Raw genomic sequence first — 16,783 nt, 5'->3', positions numbered from 1 at the left:
TAAGTACCAGTATGTGCCCTGGGCTCTGGGTGCAAAGAAATGGCTGGCTTCTCCCAACATACTCCATTACATGTTTCAGCTCAGCTTCCTCCTTACCTGAGCAGAAATGATGGAACCCCAGGCCGCCCTATCTCATTTTGTATGTTGGCTGGCTGCCAAGGAGGTCCTATAAATAGTGCTCATGGTTCCCTGAAGGTGAACGTGGAGAAAACTACACAACAGTTTCCCAGACTCTAGAGGCACTAACTGTGCCAGGCAAGCTGCATTACACCAATCTCCTACAAGCTTCCTGTCACCTTGTGGCAGGTACACCCTATTTGATGGATGTTCTTGGCTGTCATTTCACTAAAATCCAAGCAGCTAGGTATACCTCTGAGTTGTTTTTTTTTTTTTTTTTTTTTTTTTCTTAATTAAATCATTTGAAGTGGAAAGATCCACTTTTAATCTGGATCTTTTGAGTTAGGAAGATACAACTTTCATCTGGACCACACACCTTCTGCTGGCAGCCTATATAAAGGACACGAAAGGAGGGAGCTCTCTCTGTCTGCTTGCTCTTGCTGTCATTGGCAAGTCCATTTTATCACTAGCATTAGAGCCTATTTCTATGGGATTCCAGCATATACTGAAGATCTTGGCCTTCTCTAGGACCCCAATCAGAAAATAAGGTCACAGGGTAAAGGAGAATGGTCTTACCGTGCCCCCAACAGCCACTGTGTCCCCACCAGGGTGCACAGCCACGACTTCAGGCTCATAGCCAGGGTTGTCGATGCTGAAGCACTTCTTCTGGTCCTTTAGAAGAACAATCTGTGACATGAAGATGCAGTCAGATCACTGGTTCCTGAGACACTGATCATTAGCAGGAAAGGCGAGTTCTCACTGGCTCTCAATTCTAAGCCATATCCTGCGTCAGTCTCAATCTTTTGACGGAGGCATTATTTTCCTCCCCACAGGACTATGTTACTGTTAGTTGGTGGCCAGGACTTGAGAAAACACCCTGTGACTGAACCATTTGAGTGCTGGTCTCTGAGGGCAAAGGGCAGAAGCGCAGGAATGGCATTGACTCTTAACCATCAGGGGCAATAGCCTGACCCCGAGAATTCCGACTCTAGATCTTAAGAAACGGTTACTGTCTGTGCAGGTTTTTGTTCTGCCCAGGCGACAGTATGGTACCCATGACAAAGGTTACTAGACACCCAGCACTGATGGCCCAGTCAGGGCAGCAGTGGCACTCTGTGGAGACAACTGCGCAACCTCAGATGCATGAAGGAAGAAGACAATATAGTGTACGTGTGTGTGTTCAGCAGGGTTCTGCAAACGCTACTGCTCAAGTGCTACCTGCTCTCATAAGGTAGAAGACTTGTGTGGAGAAGGCTACACCACAGTCAGGTACACTGAGGCCAGCTATGCCCGCCTGAGTGGCAGACATTTCCATGTGTCAGGGCTTTGGAGGTATGTGGTGGCTTGATCTTGACTAAGCTACCTGCTAGTTAGGGGTCAAGGTCACAAATGGACCTTGGCTTGTCCTCAACCAGCAGATAACATGGCATACACACACACACAGAGAAAAGTCCTGTCTGGGAGCTGGTGCCCTGACCTGCCAGGACATTGTGGAGAAATTTGCCATCACCTTCTGAATGGCAGGTAGTCTGAGTACCTGCTTTCACCCACCTTGGCTACGTCTTCTGATCAGCCCCAAGGTTAGGGTCAGCAAACAGACACTATGACCTCCGATAAAGTAACTGGGACAATGTGTCTGTCTGAGGCCTTGCCACAGAAAAGGCCCTAAGTCCTCATGCACTATCCACCAGAGCCAGGTGTTGATATAAGGCTGGCAGATCTGCCATGGAAAAGCAGCCCTGACTAGGGCACCCCATGCTGCACATTCCTTTTTGTGCCCTGTGGCTGCTACTTAGTGTAGTAATTATTTGGCAGGGACACTTGATTATCTGGGACACAGAATCCACTCTCCCTTTAGCAATCAACTTCACAGAGCAGGGAGGGGTAGGGAGATTCTTCAGCAGGGTCTATCACTCATGACTAGGAACCACTAGTCAGCTGCTGGCCCTGACCACATGATGGCATGCTTAGGTTTGCAAAGATGGAATGCGGTGAAGCAGGATTCTGCAGAAAGTAGACAGGCACAGCTGTAAGCCAAGGGCTCTGTTCTAGCCACGCTAAAGGAAAATGTATACAGGGACCTCAGAGAGTTAGAACCTATCATGGCCTGGGCTCTGCCTTATCCTCATGTGGCAGTGTCACTCAACAGCTAAACTGTCAAGGTGTATGACTACTGGATCTTCATGATCATCTTGTGCTCAGAGAGGGTGTGGAAGTGATTCAAATCACACAGTTCCACCAGGGAAGGTTTATGAAATGAAGGATACATGACAAAACCACATAGCTGAGTATCTCAGAGCCCCCTGGACAGATGGGTCTATAGTTTGGTCTGATGTTTAGAGACAAGCTCTGCCCTTTTCCTGTGTACCAATTTAGGGGGCAGCACTTTCCCTAACAGTCAGTACAGTGACTTCCACGAGAAGCCACACGCACAGGCCAATGAGCTTACAACGAAAAACACTGTCAACTTGATAGAACTTAAGAGTCACCTGAAGAGGAAACCTCAAATGAAGAATTGCTTTAATTAGATTGGCCTGTGGGGCACCGTCTTGACTGCTAATTGATGCAGGAGAACCCAACTGATGAGGGGTGGTACCATCCCTAGGCAGGCAGTCCTGGGACAGGTGAGAAAGCTAGTTGAGCATAAGCCTTTGAGAGACCAGTAAGCAGCATTCCTCCAGGGTTTGTTCCTCTTTGAGTTCCTGCTCTGCTGGTCCTCAGACATGGACTATCACCTAGACTAGAAGCCAAGTAAAGCCTTTCCTCCCCAAGTTACTTTTGGTCTGTGTTTTATCATAGCACCAGAAATGGAAACCAGAACATGGATAGAACTCAGAAACTAGAGAGTGGTATACATCTCATATCCCATTACTTCAGTCAAAATGTAGCCAAACATACCTGCCCAATGCATACGACCACGGCATATCCCCCAGGGCCAACAGCTACACACTTTGGTTGAACATCCAGTTTCACAACGCCTTGTCCACTGTTGGGGGAGGGGAAGCAGTGCAGGTTACTTGCACATTCAGGTGGCTCGGTGTGGTATCAATACATGCACTGCACCACTTGGCTATGTGGGAAAAAATGCTACTGTAATCTCTGCTGAAGGGCAGCTTGCTAAGACACAAGGTGACAAAACAGGGCACTGAGGTCTTTTTATCATGAAGGGAGGCCAGAGTGGGGAAAAGGTAGTGGCAAGAAGTAGAAGTTAGAGGACTGTGCGGTCTCTTGCAAACTTATTATCCCCAACTCATCTGTAGGTTCAAGACTTCAATTTTCTAGGTATATACAAAGCTGAAGTCAGTTCCCCCTGTGGGCCATAGCTGCTCTTCCCAAGAGGGGAACTAGGGCTCCAATACCTTTAATAAAAGCCCCAGTTCCCTCTTATAGTAGAGAAATGCTGTCAAAACTCAACTAGAGTAATTTATAACAATCTTTCTTAAAAATGTTAACTAAAGCTTCCACAGAACTAGGCCAAGCCATGGCTGGATTTCAGTGTCCAAGTCCTCTTGACCCTTGTAGCCACTGGCTGCCAACAGGACAACTTTCACAAATGATATCACATGGCAATAAAAAACAGACTACTGGAGTCCACGGGTTCTTAAATGCCCAGTGGCCACTGGTCTGAACACACAGGACACGCTGGCAGGTCTGCTGCCAGCCAGGCCCATGCCTAGGGTTGGGGGCTCAAAACGAAGTTGTCCAGGACCTCATCATTCTCCAGGTCAGGTACATTCTTAGCAGGATTTGAGTCATAAAAGGCCATGACTCTACCAAGAAGTGCTCTACAGGTGTCAGCAAGAGTGAGGGCAGAAGTGGGGTGGGGTGCCATTGTGGTAATGGGAGGTCTTGCCAAGGTTGCTGAGTCTGTTTTGGAGCCAACGACTTGGAGTAGGACCCCATAGCCCCCTTGCCTGTTCTCACCTATCACTATGGACTGACACCTCGGATTCAGCGTCCTTATGACCACTTATACCCCAAACAAGAGGTGGCTCCTCACACAGACATGGCATGAGCCTTTGAGCTTCACCTGACCTTTTCAACCAAGCTCCAATGTCACTCTCTCTGTTGGCACAAAGACACAAAGGAGAGCAGACAAGCTAATGACTCATGGGGCTGCAGGGTCTGTATCTGGTCACACTTGTGAGCCTGGTTATTAGGGCTCTGTTGCTCAGCTCCCTGGGCTTAGTACCTGAATGATGTTCAGAAACAAATAGAAAGGGCAGACAGAAGCTGCCCCTGCTGGAACCTTTATAGACACCTACGGCTCATTCTGGACCTCTCTAGACCCACAGCTGGCCATGTCAGGAAGGACTTACCTGTAGTCCCTGAGTGTGAGGTTGGTGTACCGCACAGTGTCATCCATGCTGCAGCTGACCAACTGCCCAGACTCATCCACGGTCATCCTGGACACCTGATTTGTGTGGCCTTTTCCAGAGAAGGAATCATTCTCTCCTGTCTCTGAATCCCAGTAATGTAGGGTATGATTAAGGAGAAACCAGACCTCAAGCCTACGCTCTAAAAAGGCCTGACTAACCTTCATGGAGGCAGAAGATACTGTAGAAAGGACAGGAGGTATTCTCACAGATGGCCAACTTTGGGATTTCAGAGAGCTAAGGCAGTGTGAGCCAGTGAGGCAGCCTGGCTACTAGCCAAAGGACCAAGGCAATAAATCGCATAACCTATAAAAAGCATGTAAAGCCGGTCTGATGGATACAGGCAGACTTGTCTATGATGGCCGTGACAGCTGACACACCTAGTGTATAACAGTTCAAAATCTAACTTTCTAGGTGCTGATACAATGCCAGAAAGTTGCATGACATGTGGCAGTTGCAGTCAGAACACAGGCACACAAGAAATACTATATAGTATTATAACCTAACCTCTGGACCAAAAGATACACATGAATTTCACGTTTAAACTTGGGTCCCACTGCCAAGGTAGGTATTTCTATGTAAATACTCTGGAAACACGAACAAGGATAACACACTTCTGGCCACAACAACTTCAGATTAGGGGCACTCTAACCGTAGCATCACTGACTACTCCTGGAACAACCTTTAGGTGGGCTCCTGCAATGAGCAGAAAGCACCATGTTTAGACAACAGTGTGACTCATGTGTCACTGCCCACTCCGTGTGAGCCAAATGCTCATTTTGTACTTCCTGCATCAGTAGCTGAAGGTCTATGACTATCCCCAACTAAGCTGGCTGTGCCCCAATGATCAAGTAACTACTGCCTAGGTGCTATTGGGTACCAGCCTGAGGGTGGGGGAGGGCCACCTGACAGGGATGATGTGTGGATGCTGAGCCTGAGGTGCTCAGGGAGAAGGTGTGGCTGAAGTGCATAAGAAAAGAGAATCTCATTTCAAGTAACCGTCATCACTTCCATGGGAGGCTCAGTGTACATGAGCTATTAGGGATGGAAATCCAGACATGGTACTGAAGGACACAGTTCAAGTGAGTGAAGACAATGCATAAGGGACATAGGCGGTGCTGATGGCCCTGGTTACAACTACAGGACACACTGGCCCTAAGGACTGCTTAGCCATCAGCTGTGATACTTTTCCTTCCTAGTAATAGAGGGCGGGTACCCACCCTTTCTAGACTAGGGGATCTTCCTGGGTCTTCTGTGGGAGCCATGCTGTGAGGGTACTGGAACCCGCCTTCGGGAAGCCAGCAGCATGTGAATAAGAGGCCATCATGCAGACGCAGCCCCACAGTGGGAACACAAAACAGGAGACAGAGCACAAACATGGCAGGCATGCCACTAATAGGTTACACAATCCCTAAAAAGCGTAAGTTACTGAGGGGAGGGGCACAGAGAACCCAATCCCTCCTGAGTTCTGGTCCCAGCTTTGTTGTTAACAGGTCATGTGGTTTTGGGGAAAGCACATTGCTTCTCTGGGCTTCAGTTTCCCCATGTTTAAAACAAAGTGCCTCTGCTGAAGGGTCTCAAGTCCTGAATCCGAAGACTCAATGACTTCATTGCTGGTGATAGAAATGGTCACAGTAAGGCACCAATATTACAGAAGAAAGGAGCTCAAGCGCAGAGACAAGCACTGTGTTAGGCTGAGCAGTGAGCAGGGCCAAGGGCTTTCTTTTGCCCGAGGATGGAAGAGGTCAAGGCACCAAGTGCAGACAGATGTATCAGGTCAGCCAGCTTAGTGAGTGCAGCTGGGGCTGGAGCCATCTGGCTGGCCTGGCTTCCAGCACCATGGGAACAGAAAAGTCCTCTCTTGCCAGTGCCTGTGCCAGCTCCCCAGTCAAAGGATATTGATATGTCCATCGTGGCTCCCAGAATAGATATAGGACTTGCCACCATTTCTGTGCACTGTCAGACACTGGATGGATTTACTATGACCCTGAAAGAGAGACAACGGGTTGGGGTTAGCTGAGGTAGCAAATCTTGTCCTCTGGCACTCAGCAGCTGAGCTGTGCTTGGACTGCAGCAGACACACTGTCCACAGATTAAATCATGAGCCACAATCAGTCATCCATCTCCTTCCTAGTCAGCTTCTCTGACAAAACTATCACATGCTGCTTCCCTCAACACCTAAAACCTACCTGGGCTAAGGACAAGGTTTGTACCAAAGCCTAGCACTCAGGGACCTAAACCACTTGTAGAGAAAAACAGTGCCCTGATGCCACCCATGAGCACATCAGCTAGGCCTCTTCATAGGGAGTGAGGCAGCTAGGATTACACACTGGAGGCCCTATGCTCTAGGGGTGACCACTAAGGCTCAAGTACTGATTTTTCCTAGGACCCCTCCTCCCTACTGATGAAGCAGATAATGTTGTTGGGTATACAGGACTCTGTAGAGGGGGGCGCTCTCACCTTCTCTATAATTGGCTCAGATGGTGCGTCTCTCACATGTGTTCCACTCTAACCCTGGGTCCCCACTAGCCTCTGGTATTTTCCAGGAACATTTGAGGAATAGCTAACTGATCTGCTTCTTGCTTAGGGCTTTCTCCTTACATCTTTTCTCCTGGAACCTCCATGGGTCTCTTTTGTTTTCACAATATGGCATTTACCCTCAGAAAACAGTGACAGTCCTTGGTAAAATACACTCTAACTCCTTAAGAGACATGAGCCCACGTCGTCTTCTGTTTGACCCAGCATGGGCCTTACAGGCAACCAGAAGACTTGCCTGGCCTGCTGAATGAAAACCTGTGCTCAGCAAGATTCCAGGGAGACCTGTGTGCTACTCGTTGCCTATGGCAACAGCCTTGCTTGAGAGACTTAAGATTTCAGTCCTCACTGCAATGTCTAGCTCCCTCTGGGCTATATTGTTTAACAAGCTAGCATTCTTGGGTGATTCTCACACACTCTTAAGCTTGAGAAACATGGGCTACAGAAAGCACCACAAGGGCCAGCTCCAGAGACTCTGACAGAGCCCCTTTTATCAACCAGTAAGCCCTTTGCTATAAAGCTCCCAGGAAAGGTAGCCAGGTAGCCAGCCAGGACTAAGATTCACATTCTAGTCTCAAAACTTCTAGCTCACTAGAATAGTACATACTCTCTGTAGCCTGAGAGTAGCAGCTGCCACCTGACATGACCCATACAGTTGTACAGAGAAGCTGAGGTTAGGTTTCTCTGAGAATTTAAAAGACAGGGATACTACTAGAGCTTGCCTGGCCAAGCAGCATTCTCAGAACCCTGTGAGTCTAGCAGCATGGGTAGCCCACAGCAGTAGTCAGACCAAGATGCCCAGAAGGCAGCCGACCAGAAACTGTTCATCCAGGTACAGGTACTGGTAGGAAACAGGTCTGCCTGATTTCTCACCATTGAAACCAGAGCACAGAAAAAAAAAAAAAAAAAAAGGTGTCTCTCTCTGAGAGGTTCTGGCCTCCACAGGCACAATTTCCTAGCTGCAGTGGTACCCATGTTCTACTGCACACAGAACTATGCTCTAGGACCCAAGACTAGAGAGGCTCCAAATTCTATCCTCAGGACCAGTGTCAAGATACCTTATTCTGAGGAGTCACTCAATGGGGTTGGAAGGGCTGAGGTCAGAAGGCCCCTTTCTTGGATACAATCTCGCCTACAGAATGGGGATTGTGATTCTATATGTTTTGGCCCTCTAAAAAGCAGGCTGCACTAGTGAGAGAAGGGCTGGGCTGTAGGTTTCACTAGAGCAGCTTAAAATGCAAGCTTTGGAAATTATCAGCAACCAGGATGGGGAACAAGGCATGGAACTTGTATTGCTGGCTAGTTTTATGTCAACTTGACACAAGCTAAAGTCATCTGAAAAGAGGGAACCTCAATTAAGAAAATGCCCTTGGGCTGTAGGTCACCCTGCAGGGCATTTTCTTAGTGGTTGATGGGGGAGGACACAGCCCATTGTAGTGTTATCCCTGGGTTCATGGCCCTAGGTTCTATAAGAAAGCAGGCTGAGCAAGCCAGGAAGCACCACCCCTCCATGGTTTCTGCATTAACTTCTCTTTCAGGTTCCTGCCCTGACTTTCTTTGATGATGAACAGCAAATATGGAAGTTTAAGCCAAATAAACCCTTTCCTTCTCAAGTTGTTTTCCGTCATGGTGTTTCATCATGGCAATAGTAACTAACCCTAACTAAGACAGTCTGACTGTCTTAGTTGAAAACTAAGGGAGGTTGAAAACCTCCCTTAAAAATCATGGCTCAGTCATTAAAGGACCCTGGGAACTGTCAGAAGACAAGGTAAAGGTGATCCTGGAAGCTGTTCCTGCCCAACCTGGCTCCAGGTCTCCTGAGAGGCCGAAGCGGCAGGGGCAGTTGGAAGCAAAAGCCAGAGAAGCACAATGTAGCCTTTAAGCACCTGGCTCTAGTGAGCCCCACGGAGGGTTTGGAACCTCAAGTTATAGTCTGTCCAGGGTGGCCTTTTGGGCCTCAACTGGGGCCTTGTCCAACTTGGCAGCTTGTCCAACTTCATATGCTGTGAACCCTAGGGCCTCTTTCACACTTATGCCCATTTTTTTTTTTTAAACTGTTTAGGCTTGTGGACTATGTATTTTCTGCATATTCTTTTCTTTTTATATAATTTATTCACTTTACATCCTGATTGTAGGCCCCTCCTACAATCATTTTCAAACTAAACCATGATCCAGATTACAGGCCATTTTCCTGCTGAACTCTTAACTGACCCAACCCCTTATTTATTCACCCTCTACCTTACTCTCCATGCTCTATAACCTGCCCTAACACTCAGAATGTTCCTCGATTTTTTTTCTGCAGTTGTGAGGTATACTCCAAGTCCTAACAGAAAGCCAAGCCACTCTAGCTTGGTAGTGAATTCTAGCAGGAAGTAGTGACTTCTTGCAGCAGAGAACAGTGGCCCAAAGCACCCATATTCCAACTGTGCATTGCTCACAGTACTTTTAGCGGAATACTAATGCCCAAAAATACCAACCTGACTTCTGCCAAAACTCCTAGGACCAAGGAAGCCTGATATCTCTCCTCCATTTGCCATCCCTGTTTCCCCTTTCACAGTGAACCAAAGCAGTCTGTTTCCTATCTACACCATGCCTAAAACAAGGCTCACCTTGATGACCCGAAGGGGCTTGGTAGGGTTGTTCTTGTCCAGGTAATTGATGTATCCGGACAGGGAGATGCTGAGGAGGTGGTCCTTCTGCCATAGGCAGCCCAGCTGCTGGTCCAGAACATTGGAGCCCATAGGAAACGTGCTGACCACAGAGTTCACATTGACATCCCAAATCTTGGAGGTTTTGTCTCCAGAAGCAGATAGCAAATGGGTGCTATCAGGACTCCAACTAATCTATTTCAACAAAAGCGTCACATGTCAGTGGATTTCAGAGCCCCAAGAGCCCCAAAAGCACCTACCTATAGCTACCAAGAGAGAACAGGGAACCAAAGGAGGTGGTAGGATGGCCCCAGACCCCAAGGGTTCCTGCTCAGCCACTGGCTGTTCCCACTACCTGACTATGACCTTAAAGCTCTGTGTCCATGGCTCAACTCTTACCTGTTTACATTAAATATTCATCTAGCTTCAAAAGCATCTTTGATGACTATCAACATAGAACTGGCCAAATTTAAGCCAGAAACTCAAGAAACATATTTATACTCACAGCATAAATTCCTCCATCATGGGCCTTGCTTCCTCCAAGGGCACACACCTTCTCTCCTGTCTTCCCATCATAAATGAATATCTTCAAGAAACAAACAAGTTATGTAGAAGCTGGTGTAGTGTGCTCTTAGCCTGCCGTTTCCCCAGCAACTGTGGTTGTACAGCTGGAGCCTTGAGCATTCTTTGAAATGAAATGAGAGACTTATGTCTGCTGGGCTTTGGTGACAGCCTGGGAAGCAGGGAACAGGACTATAGAACCTGCCTACATACAGCCTCCTTCCCTGCCCCAGCTCTTACCTGGCCATCAGCGCTGGCTGTGGCAAATCTGTTTCCATCAGGAGAGAAACGCACACAGTTGACAAAGCGGCTGTGGTCCTATGGGAGAGAGGGCTGTCAACACTTGACAAAGCTCACAAAAGCTACTAACGTCAGTAAAATTCATCAGTCCACAGGAACAGTGCAGAGTGTAGAGAAATACCCAGGTAGTCCCTCATGGCAGTTAGCTCGGCATTCCTGCTCATGCCTGCTCACTGCTGTCTAGAAAGCCATTCTTCAACCAAGCCTGCTCCCTTAAAAAGTGCCTACTGATGCATCCTCTTTCCTTTGGGGCCCCAGACAGCTTATGTACTAGATTGTTGGGCTCTGAGATAGCCACATGAGGCACCTACCTTGTTAGGCCTAGTTAATTCTGGGAGTGTTTATTGAGGAACAAATTATTTTTAAAAGAAATCAAGCAGTGGCTGTGCCTTTTAATCAGGACTAAGTCTGAGACCAAGGTCTAAAGAAGACCAAGGCAGTTCCAGTCTTCAGAAGCAGAGCCACCAAAGGCCCCTGCTCTAACTATGCAGTCTCCTTGATTGTGTCTGTATGTGCTTGCTGTTCTGCTCTCTTGGTTACTCTCACACATCTTTCACCTCTTTCAGAGGCTTGTATCTTTATCTGCTTAACTGTAATTTCTCAGTACATATAACTCACCACCCTGCATGAAGTCAAAGCCTTCCCAAGTCAGGGTCTCAGAAGCACTACACACTTCTAGCTTTGCAACTGTTGTAATCTGTTTACAGCAAGTTTAGTGTAGACTCTTTACAGCACAGCATGAGGCCCAAAGAAGCTGGGTAACTCGAGCTGCACCAGTTGCAAAATTCCAGGCTCCAGTTTCTTGTCCAGCACTGCCTTGCCTACACTGGCAGGCTTGGGCATGCCCTGGCCAAGAGCCATCCTAGTGGGTCAAAGCCTTAACTCCTCAGACTGATCTGCCACCCATTCTGACATCCATCTCTGGGTACAAAGAGTCTGCTACCAAAAGAGCCTGTGCTCCATATCCACTAGCTGTGGGGTCAAAGATGACTGAAACAGTATCTCAGAGCCAAAACCTTTACTGATCACTGTGGGGTGGCGGATGGGAGAATACACACCTTCTTTGGGTCAAGGTCAAATAAAGCAGAAGAGGTACTAATATAGCCACAACTGAACCAGAAGTATCCAGCTTACTGCCCCTTAATCCCACCCCCAGCATGAGGGCCTCACACTGGTTCCTGGAATCCCTACTCTGCCTACTCCCACAGAAAGAAAGCAAAGGAGCCACAGCGGTGTCAGCTCACTCCTGGATCCCTCTGTTTGGATGGGGTACTAGAGCACTCTAGAATTCAGAGGCAAAAGTGCCCATCAAGAGAGCAGCAATCTGGAGACCAGGGTACCAACCTGTCACTGTGTGAAAAGAACATTAGCTACCTTTGTGGGCCTCTCTTAAAAAACACAACCTTGCAGGGATGAGGTTGTGTGCTGTAGAGACCACACAGGTCTAGGTGACAGCCTACATAAGCCCATTTGGAGACTTAGCTCATCATTCCTTCCTGCAACTCAGCCAGGCACCAGCATGTACATGGGCAGGAGACATGTCTGCTCCCGAAATAGACCCTGTGCAGGCAGGGAATAGCCAACAGCAGTCCACTAGCCAAAGAAAACGAGGGCTAAGAATAGCATTTCCCATAGGGAGGACCCAGCAGTGTAGAAGGGGAGTATGGAAAATCCAGAGGTTCAGCCACCTCACATAACTGCCTGAACCCTGCTGTTTACTGAGCCAGACAAGATTTCTGGTCCCTGGCTCAGCTGACAAGATGAGTCACATTCAAGCTTACATGTTCAGTTTCCAATTTCCCCGTGTAAAATGGTCCCATTCCCCTGGAACAAAACTTGGCTGCTTGTTAGCCAGCACTCAATGAACTTGGGTATAGGCTGTGTCAGTGAGTTCCTCAAGAGCCCTACACCTCCACCCTCATCTCGTCACCGAGAAAACAAGATTCAAGTAGATATTCAAATCTATACTACTGTCAGGGATTCAGGTGCTCCTGGGCTCCTGATGGCCTGACTCTGTCATGGATATACTTACTATCTGGGCCTCATTACTACCTTATTAAGGGCCCTCTATAGAAGCCCTCCTAAATTCCCACTAGTCTCTAAAAGGGTCCTCTGAGTAGGTGCTCTCTACAGTTGTTTACAGAAGATGGCAGAGCCTTGCTCCGAACTCCATAAGGTCTCTCCTCTGTGATTCACCTATAGGGAACTGCCAAAGGCTCCAAAAAACATTCCTATGTTCACTAACACCTTAAGTACCACTGGGTCTGCCCAAGCATAAATCTGTAACCAAAGTAAGCAGCTATTCCAGTAAGGGCAAAGTGTTGCCCTTTTCATGAAGAAGTGATCCAGTGTATTTAACGTGCCTTTGGCTGGTCACCCTGGGGAATGGTGCCATACTAGGGCTCAGTGTTTGTCTTTGCAGTTGGCAGATCTGACACTCATCAACAGCTTTAGCCAGATCAGCCTTAGTAAAGAGAAGTCTATTTTGTCAATCCCACACAAAACCTCCATCTCTGACACCATGGCCACTTCCTTTGTTCATGGGCTCACTGGAATATGACAGGGATGACCAGCAGTAATTAGTTATCCATGGTCTCTCCTATGACCCTGGACCCTCCCAAGGTTACCTACCACATCTAAAAAACACAGTGGGTGGGACAGGTAGTGCTCTGGGCCTATTCCAGGAAAAAGGTTTCTCCACCCTACCTTCAAACATGGACAATACCCAAGTGTGGCAGTAGAGAGGCCTGGAAGGCACAGGTAAGTCTACAGGTGAACCTGGGCTCACTTCAGAACAGCTCAAGTTTATGCCCTGCTCTTAGCAATGATGTGACATGATCTCCAAACTTGGATGAAGAGGCTGGATATGATCTCCGTATATCAGATGCTACTTATCTTTCCCTAAGCTACTATCTACCTTCTGAGTCTGGCACATCACAAGTTGATTTTACCACATACCACACAGAATTCCTAACAACTACTTTCTGAGGCAGCAGTTTGAACTCATCTCTCAACTGTGCCCTGTCCCATCCAAATACTATGGGCCTTCTCTCTTATATGTCAGCTGGGCTTTAGGTGGGAAAATGAACACTCCCTACGGTCCAGAGGCACACCTAGCTGGATGGAAGGCAGTAGAACCACCTAGTTCTGTGCCAGGTAACACTTGGGTCACTGCTCCTTGGTCCACAGCCCTTTCTTCCTCTTCCAAGCCTTTATTCAGGATCCAGTATAGTGGCTTCGTTGACTTAAACATAGATGGCGGCACTCACCTAGCAACAGGCCATCTGGGGTATAGGGGACTGTGTATCAGGAAAGAAAACAGAAACAGCTGGGGTCCCAGTGAGCCCACACAGAAAATGAGAGAGTAAGGCATGAGCTCCTTGCCAACAACAAACGGTGACCCCATAGCTCCATTAAATGCTCTTCAGTTGCTCTGTGATCTTTCTACACAAGTCTAATCCACATGTGCAACAGAAGGGATCACTCCTGCCACAGGAAAGGGATCCCAGCTCCCAAACCGCTCAGACCAAAGCCAAGAATCCAAACTGTGTTGTGGGAGGCCTGGGGAAGGCAGACAGCATCACTAGAAAATGGCAGGACAGCCTCTGGTTGCTGCAGAAACCTCATGATCTTCCCTCTCCCAAGACCAGAATCCAGGAACTGGCTGGTTCAGCAGTCCTTAGCAAGTAGCCTCAGGGGCATCTCACTCTTGCTTAAAACTCCACTCTCAGAACAGCCAAGCAGCTACTACCTATCAACGGTAGTTGCAGCAGACCAGGATGAAAGCTACTGGAGGTTAAGAAGAGCTTGGATCAGCAAACCTGCTGGACACACAGGCCTCACTTGGCTTCCCAGGGATGAAATAGAGCCTGCTTCTCTACAAAGAGGAAATCCCTAGATAGCCATCTGTACCCCCAAGCCAAGACCTGTTTATGGAAACTGCCTTCTTCATGAGTCCTGCCTTTGCTCCTGCCAGGGATGCTATGCCTACTATTTATGACACGCTACTAAAATACTAAAATTAACAGTTCTCCTCAGCAAGCTACTTTAAGGATATTATCTCATTTAATCCCCAATGAGGTATGAACACTGGAACTACTGACATTACTTAAGGATTAGTCTGAAGACATTGGAGAAGCCCCAAACTCAACTACCTCCAAGGATAGAAGCCATACCTTTTCTGGTTAAACTGTCACTCCATCTCCTATTACCAGAACTAGTACTGGCTGCTTTGTTCACAGTCTGTAGGAAAGAGTCACTGAGAAAGCTAGGGCAAGTAAAGAAGCTGCAAGAACTGCCCAGGTCACAGAGCCCTCACCCCCATCACTTGCCTTCACGCAAGAATGCCAGCCTGAGCACTGGAACAGTGACAGAGCCATGAGCACTACCAGTTGTACCTCAGACAAGGCCTCATAGATCACCATTACATGATGGAGAATAGGAGGTGGACGAGCCTATTCCTTGGCCAAGCCAGAGAAACTGCAGAGCAGGAATCCCAAGCAATGCTCCTTGAAGAACACGCTGAGCACTTGGCTCTTCCTATCACATTCCACTCTGGGACATCTTTACTCCCACAGCCTCTACATGGAGGTATCCTATGGGCCAGCCCAGATGTCCTGAAGGCAGATCTTGGCTAATTTGGTGGCTCAGCAAGGTCAGCTCAACACAGCTAAATACAGTGGCATTTCACTACCCTCATACTTTGTACACTCACATTATCTCAAGACATACCTTAGAGGCCAGCCTGGGATCTCGGATTGTGAGGGCTGGGAACAGGAACTCCATCGCTATATACTTTCTCCACTAAATCTGCTTCCTATACATTACAGCACTTAGAATATACACTGTTCCTTCTTGTATCCATATCTAACCATGTCTACTCAGGCCCTAGAGTCTCATATACAAACCACAAAGTTCACCCAAAGAGAAGAAAGCCCACTTACGCCAATTGTAAACTTGAACTTGAATGGGGGGCCCTCGAAGAATGCAGCACAGTTATCATCACTCCCTGTTGCTAGTCGGTAGGGCCTGCTCTGCTTGATGTCCACACTGTTGATGACTTTGTTGTGTCCTGTGATCTCACCCACAGAAGAACCACTGTCCCATAAGAAGACAGCTCCAAACCTTTCCCCAATCAGGGTCAAGGAGCGAGAAATAAGAAAAAACAAAAAAGAAAAAAAAATCAATCCCAGAAGGACAATGGGAAAACCCAATGGCAGTTACTGAAGCATAGGCTGGTAGTGTATATTGCAAGCCTACCTCAGGATGCTCTAGAAACAAATATCCTAAGGACTGATTTGGATCTTTCAAACTCTATGTCCAAAGTGTACCAGAACAGATGGAGCCCATGTGAGAAAGGGATTGGTTGTCCCTGTGTGAATGGCCCAGTGTCAGCACCTCCCACATGGATGGTGCTATAGGAAGAAGCACTGGGGAACATCTTTCTGGTCTAATCAATTCCTAAGTTCCTTTGGCAAGGCCAGGCAATAGGCAAGTTGCTATCTCCTAGTGGAAAGGAGCTGGCCAACTCTGTGCTGGAACCCATGACAACTACCATAGCTACTACTTGCTCCTAATGAGAAAACCTGGGCTACAGCTCTCAGGATACTGGTCACTAAACATCCCCAACAGGAACTGCTCACTTATTTGTTGTACACAGAAAACTTCAGGGTATGGGTCCATCTAGAAAAACAAAAAACAAGCCCAGCTCTTCCTGCAGCTTCCAGGGATAAAGTAACACACCTATCACCTGGCCCTTTCTTGCTGCCTAGGATGCAGGAACTACTACTAGAGTCCAGAGTTCCAGGAGGTACAGGGCTCACGACATCAGAGTGTGGGAAGAGATGACATTCTGCCTTGGTGGAGTGTAATGTAGTCTCCCTAAAACAAGACAAACTGACCCTAAAGAAGTCAGTCAGTGGCTCCAACTACACATTACTAGGAAAGAAGGAGCACTGGCATCCTTCTGCAGCCTCTTCCTTCTACAAAGAGAGGGCAGAGCATGAGAATGGGAGTGGGAGCAAGGAGGGGCTGAGGCAAACAACTCACTTCTCCCTTCCTTCCCCGACCACGGCGATCCTCTTACTGTCTTCGGTCCAGGCAATATCTTTGATCTTCCCAGCGAAAGGCTGGTACTCATACTTCAGAAGGTGCTCCTTCTGTGTTGTATCCCAGATCCTTAGCTTCCCAGAGACATCTGCAGGACAGGACAGGGGTGGAAGGGCCACATTACACCACTAGCAAGGG

At 47.8% G+C, this 16,783-nt stretch overlaps 1 protein-coding gene across 1 annotated transcript in view; it reads right to left on the bottom strand.

Moving 5' to 3' along the window:
• Positions 1-16,783, bottom strand: part of Wdr1 (WD repeat domain 1) — a 32,794-nt gene that overhangs the window by 3,224 nt on the left and 12,787 nt on the right. The window contains exons 4-12 of the mRNA XM_060365392.1: positions 16,586-16,733; positions 15,481-15,661; positions 10,478-10,555; positions 10,182-10,262; positions 9,638-9,871; positions 6,388-6,480; positions 4,437-4,588; positions 3,016-3,103; positions 694-804 (exon numbers count right to left, since the gene is read on the bottom strand). Of these exons, the coding sequence (XP_060221375.1) occupies positions 694-804; positions 3,016-3,103; positions 4,437-4,588; positions 6,388-6,480; positions 9,638-9,871; positions 10,182-10,262; positions 10,478-10,555; positions 15,481-15,661; positions 16,586-16,733 (1,166 nt within the window). The remainder of the gene's footprint in view (positions 1-693; positions 805-3,015; positions 3,104-4,436; positions 4,589-6,387; positions 6,481-9,637; positions 9,872-10,181; positions 10,263-10,477; positions 10,556-15,480; positions 15,662-16,585; positions 16,734-16,783) is intronic.

This window comes from Meriones unguiculatus, chromosome 12, assembly GCF_030254825.1.
Source record: "Meriones unguiculatus strain TT.TT164.6M chromosome 12, Bangor_MerUng_6.1, whole genome shotgun sequence".
In the NCBI taxonomy this organism is placed as follows: Eukaryota; Metazoa; Chordata; class Mammalia; order Rodentia; family Muridae; genus Meriones; species Meriones unguiculatus.
The sequence above is the reverse complement of the archived record's forward strand: the minus strand, read 5'-3'. Positions and strand labels throughout refer to the sequence as shown.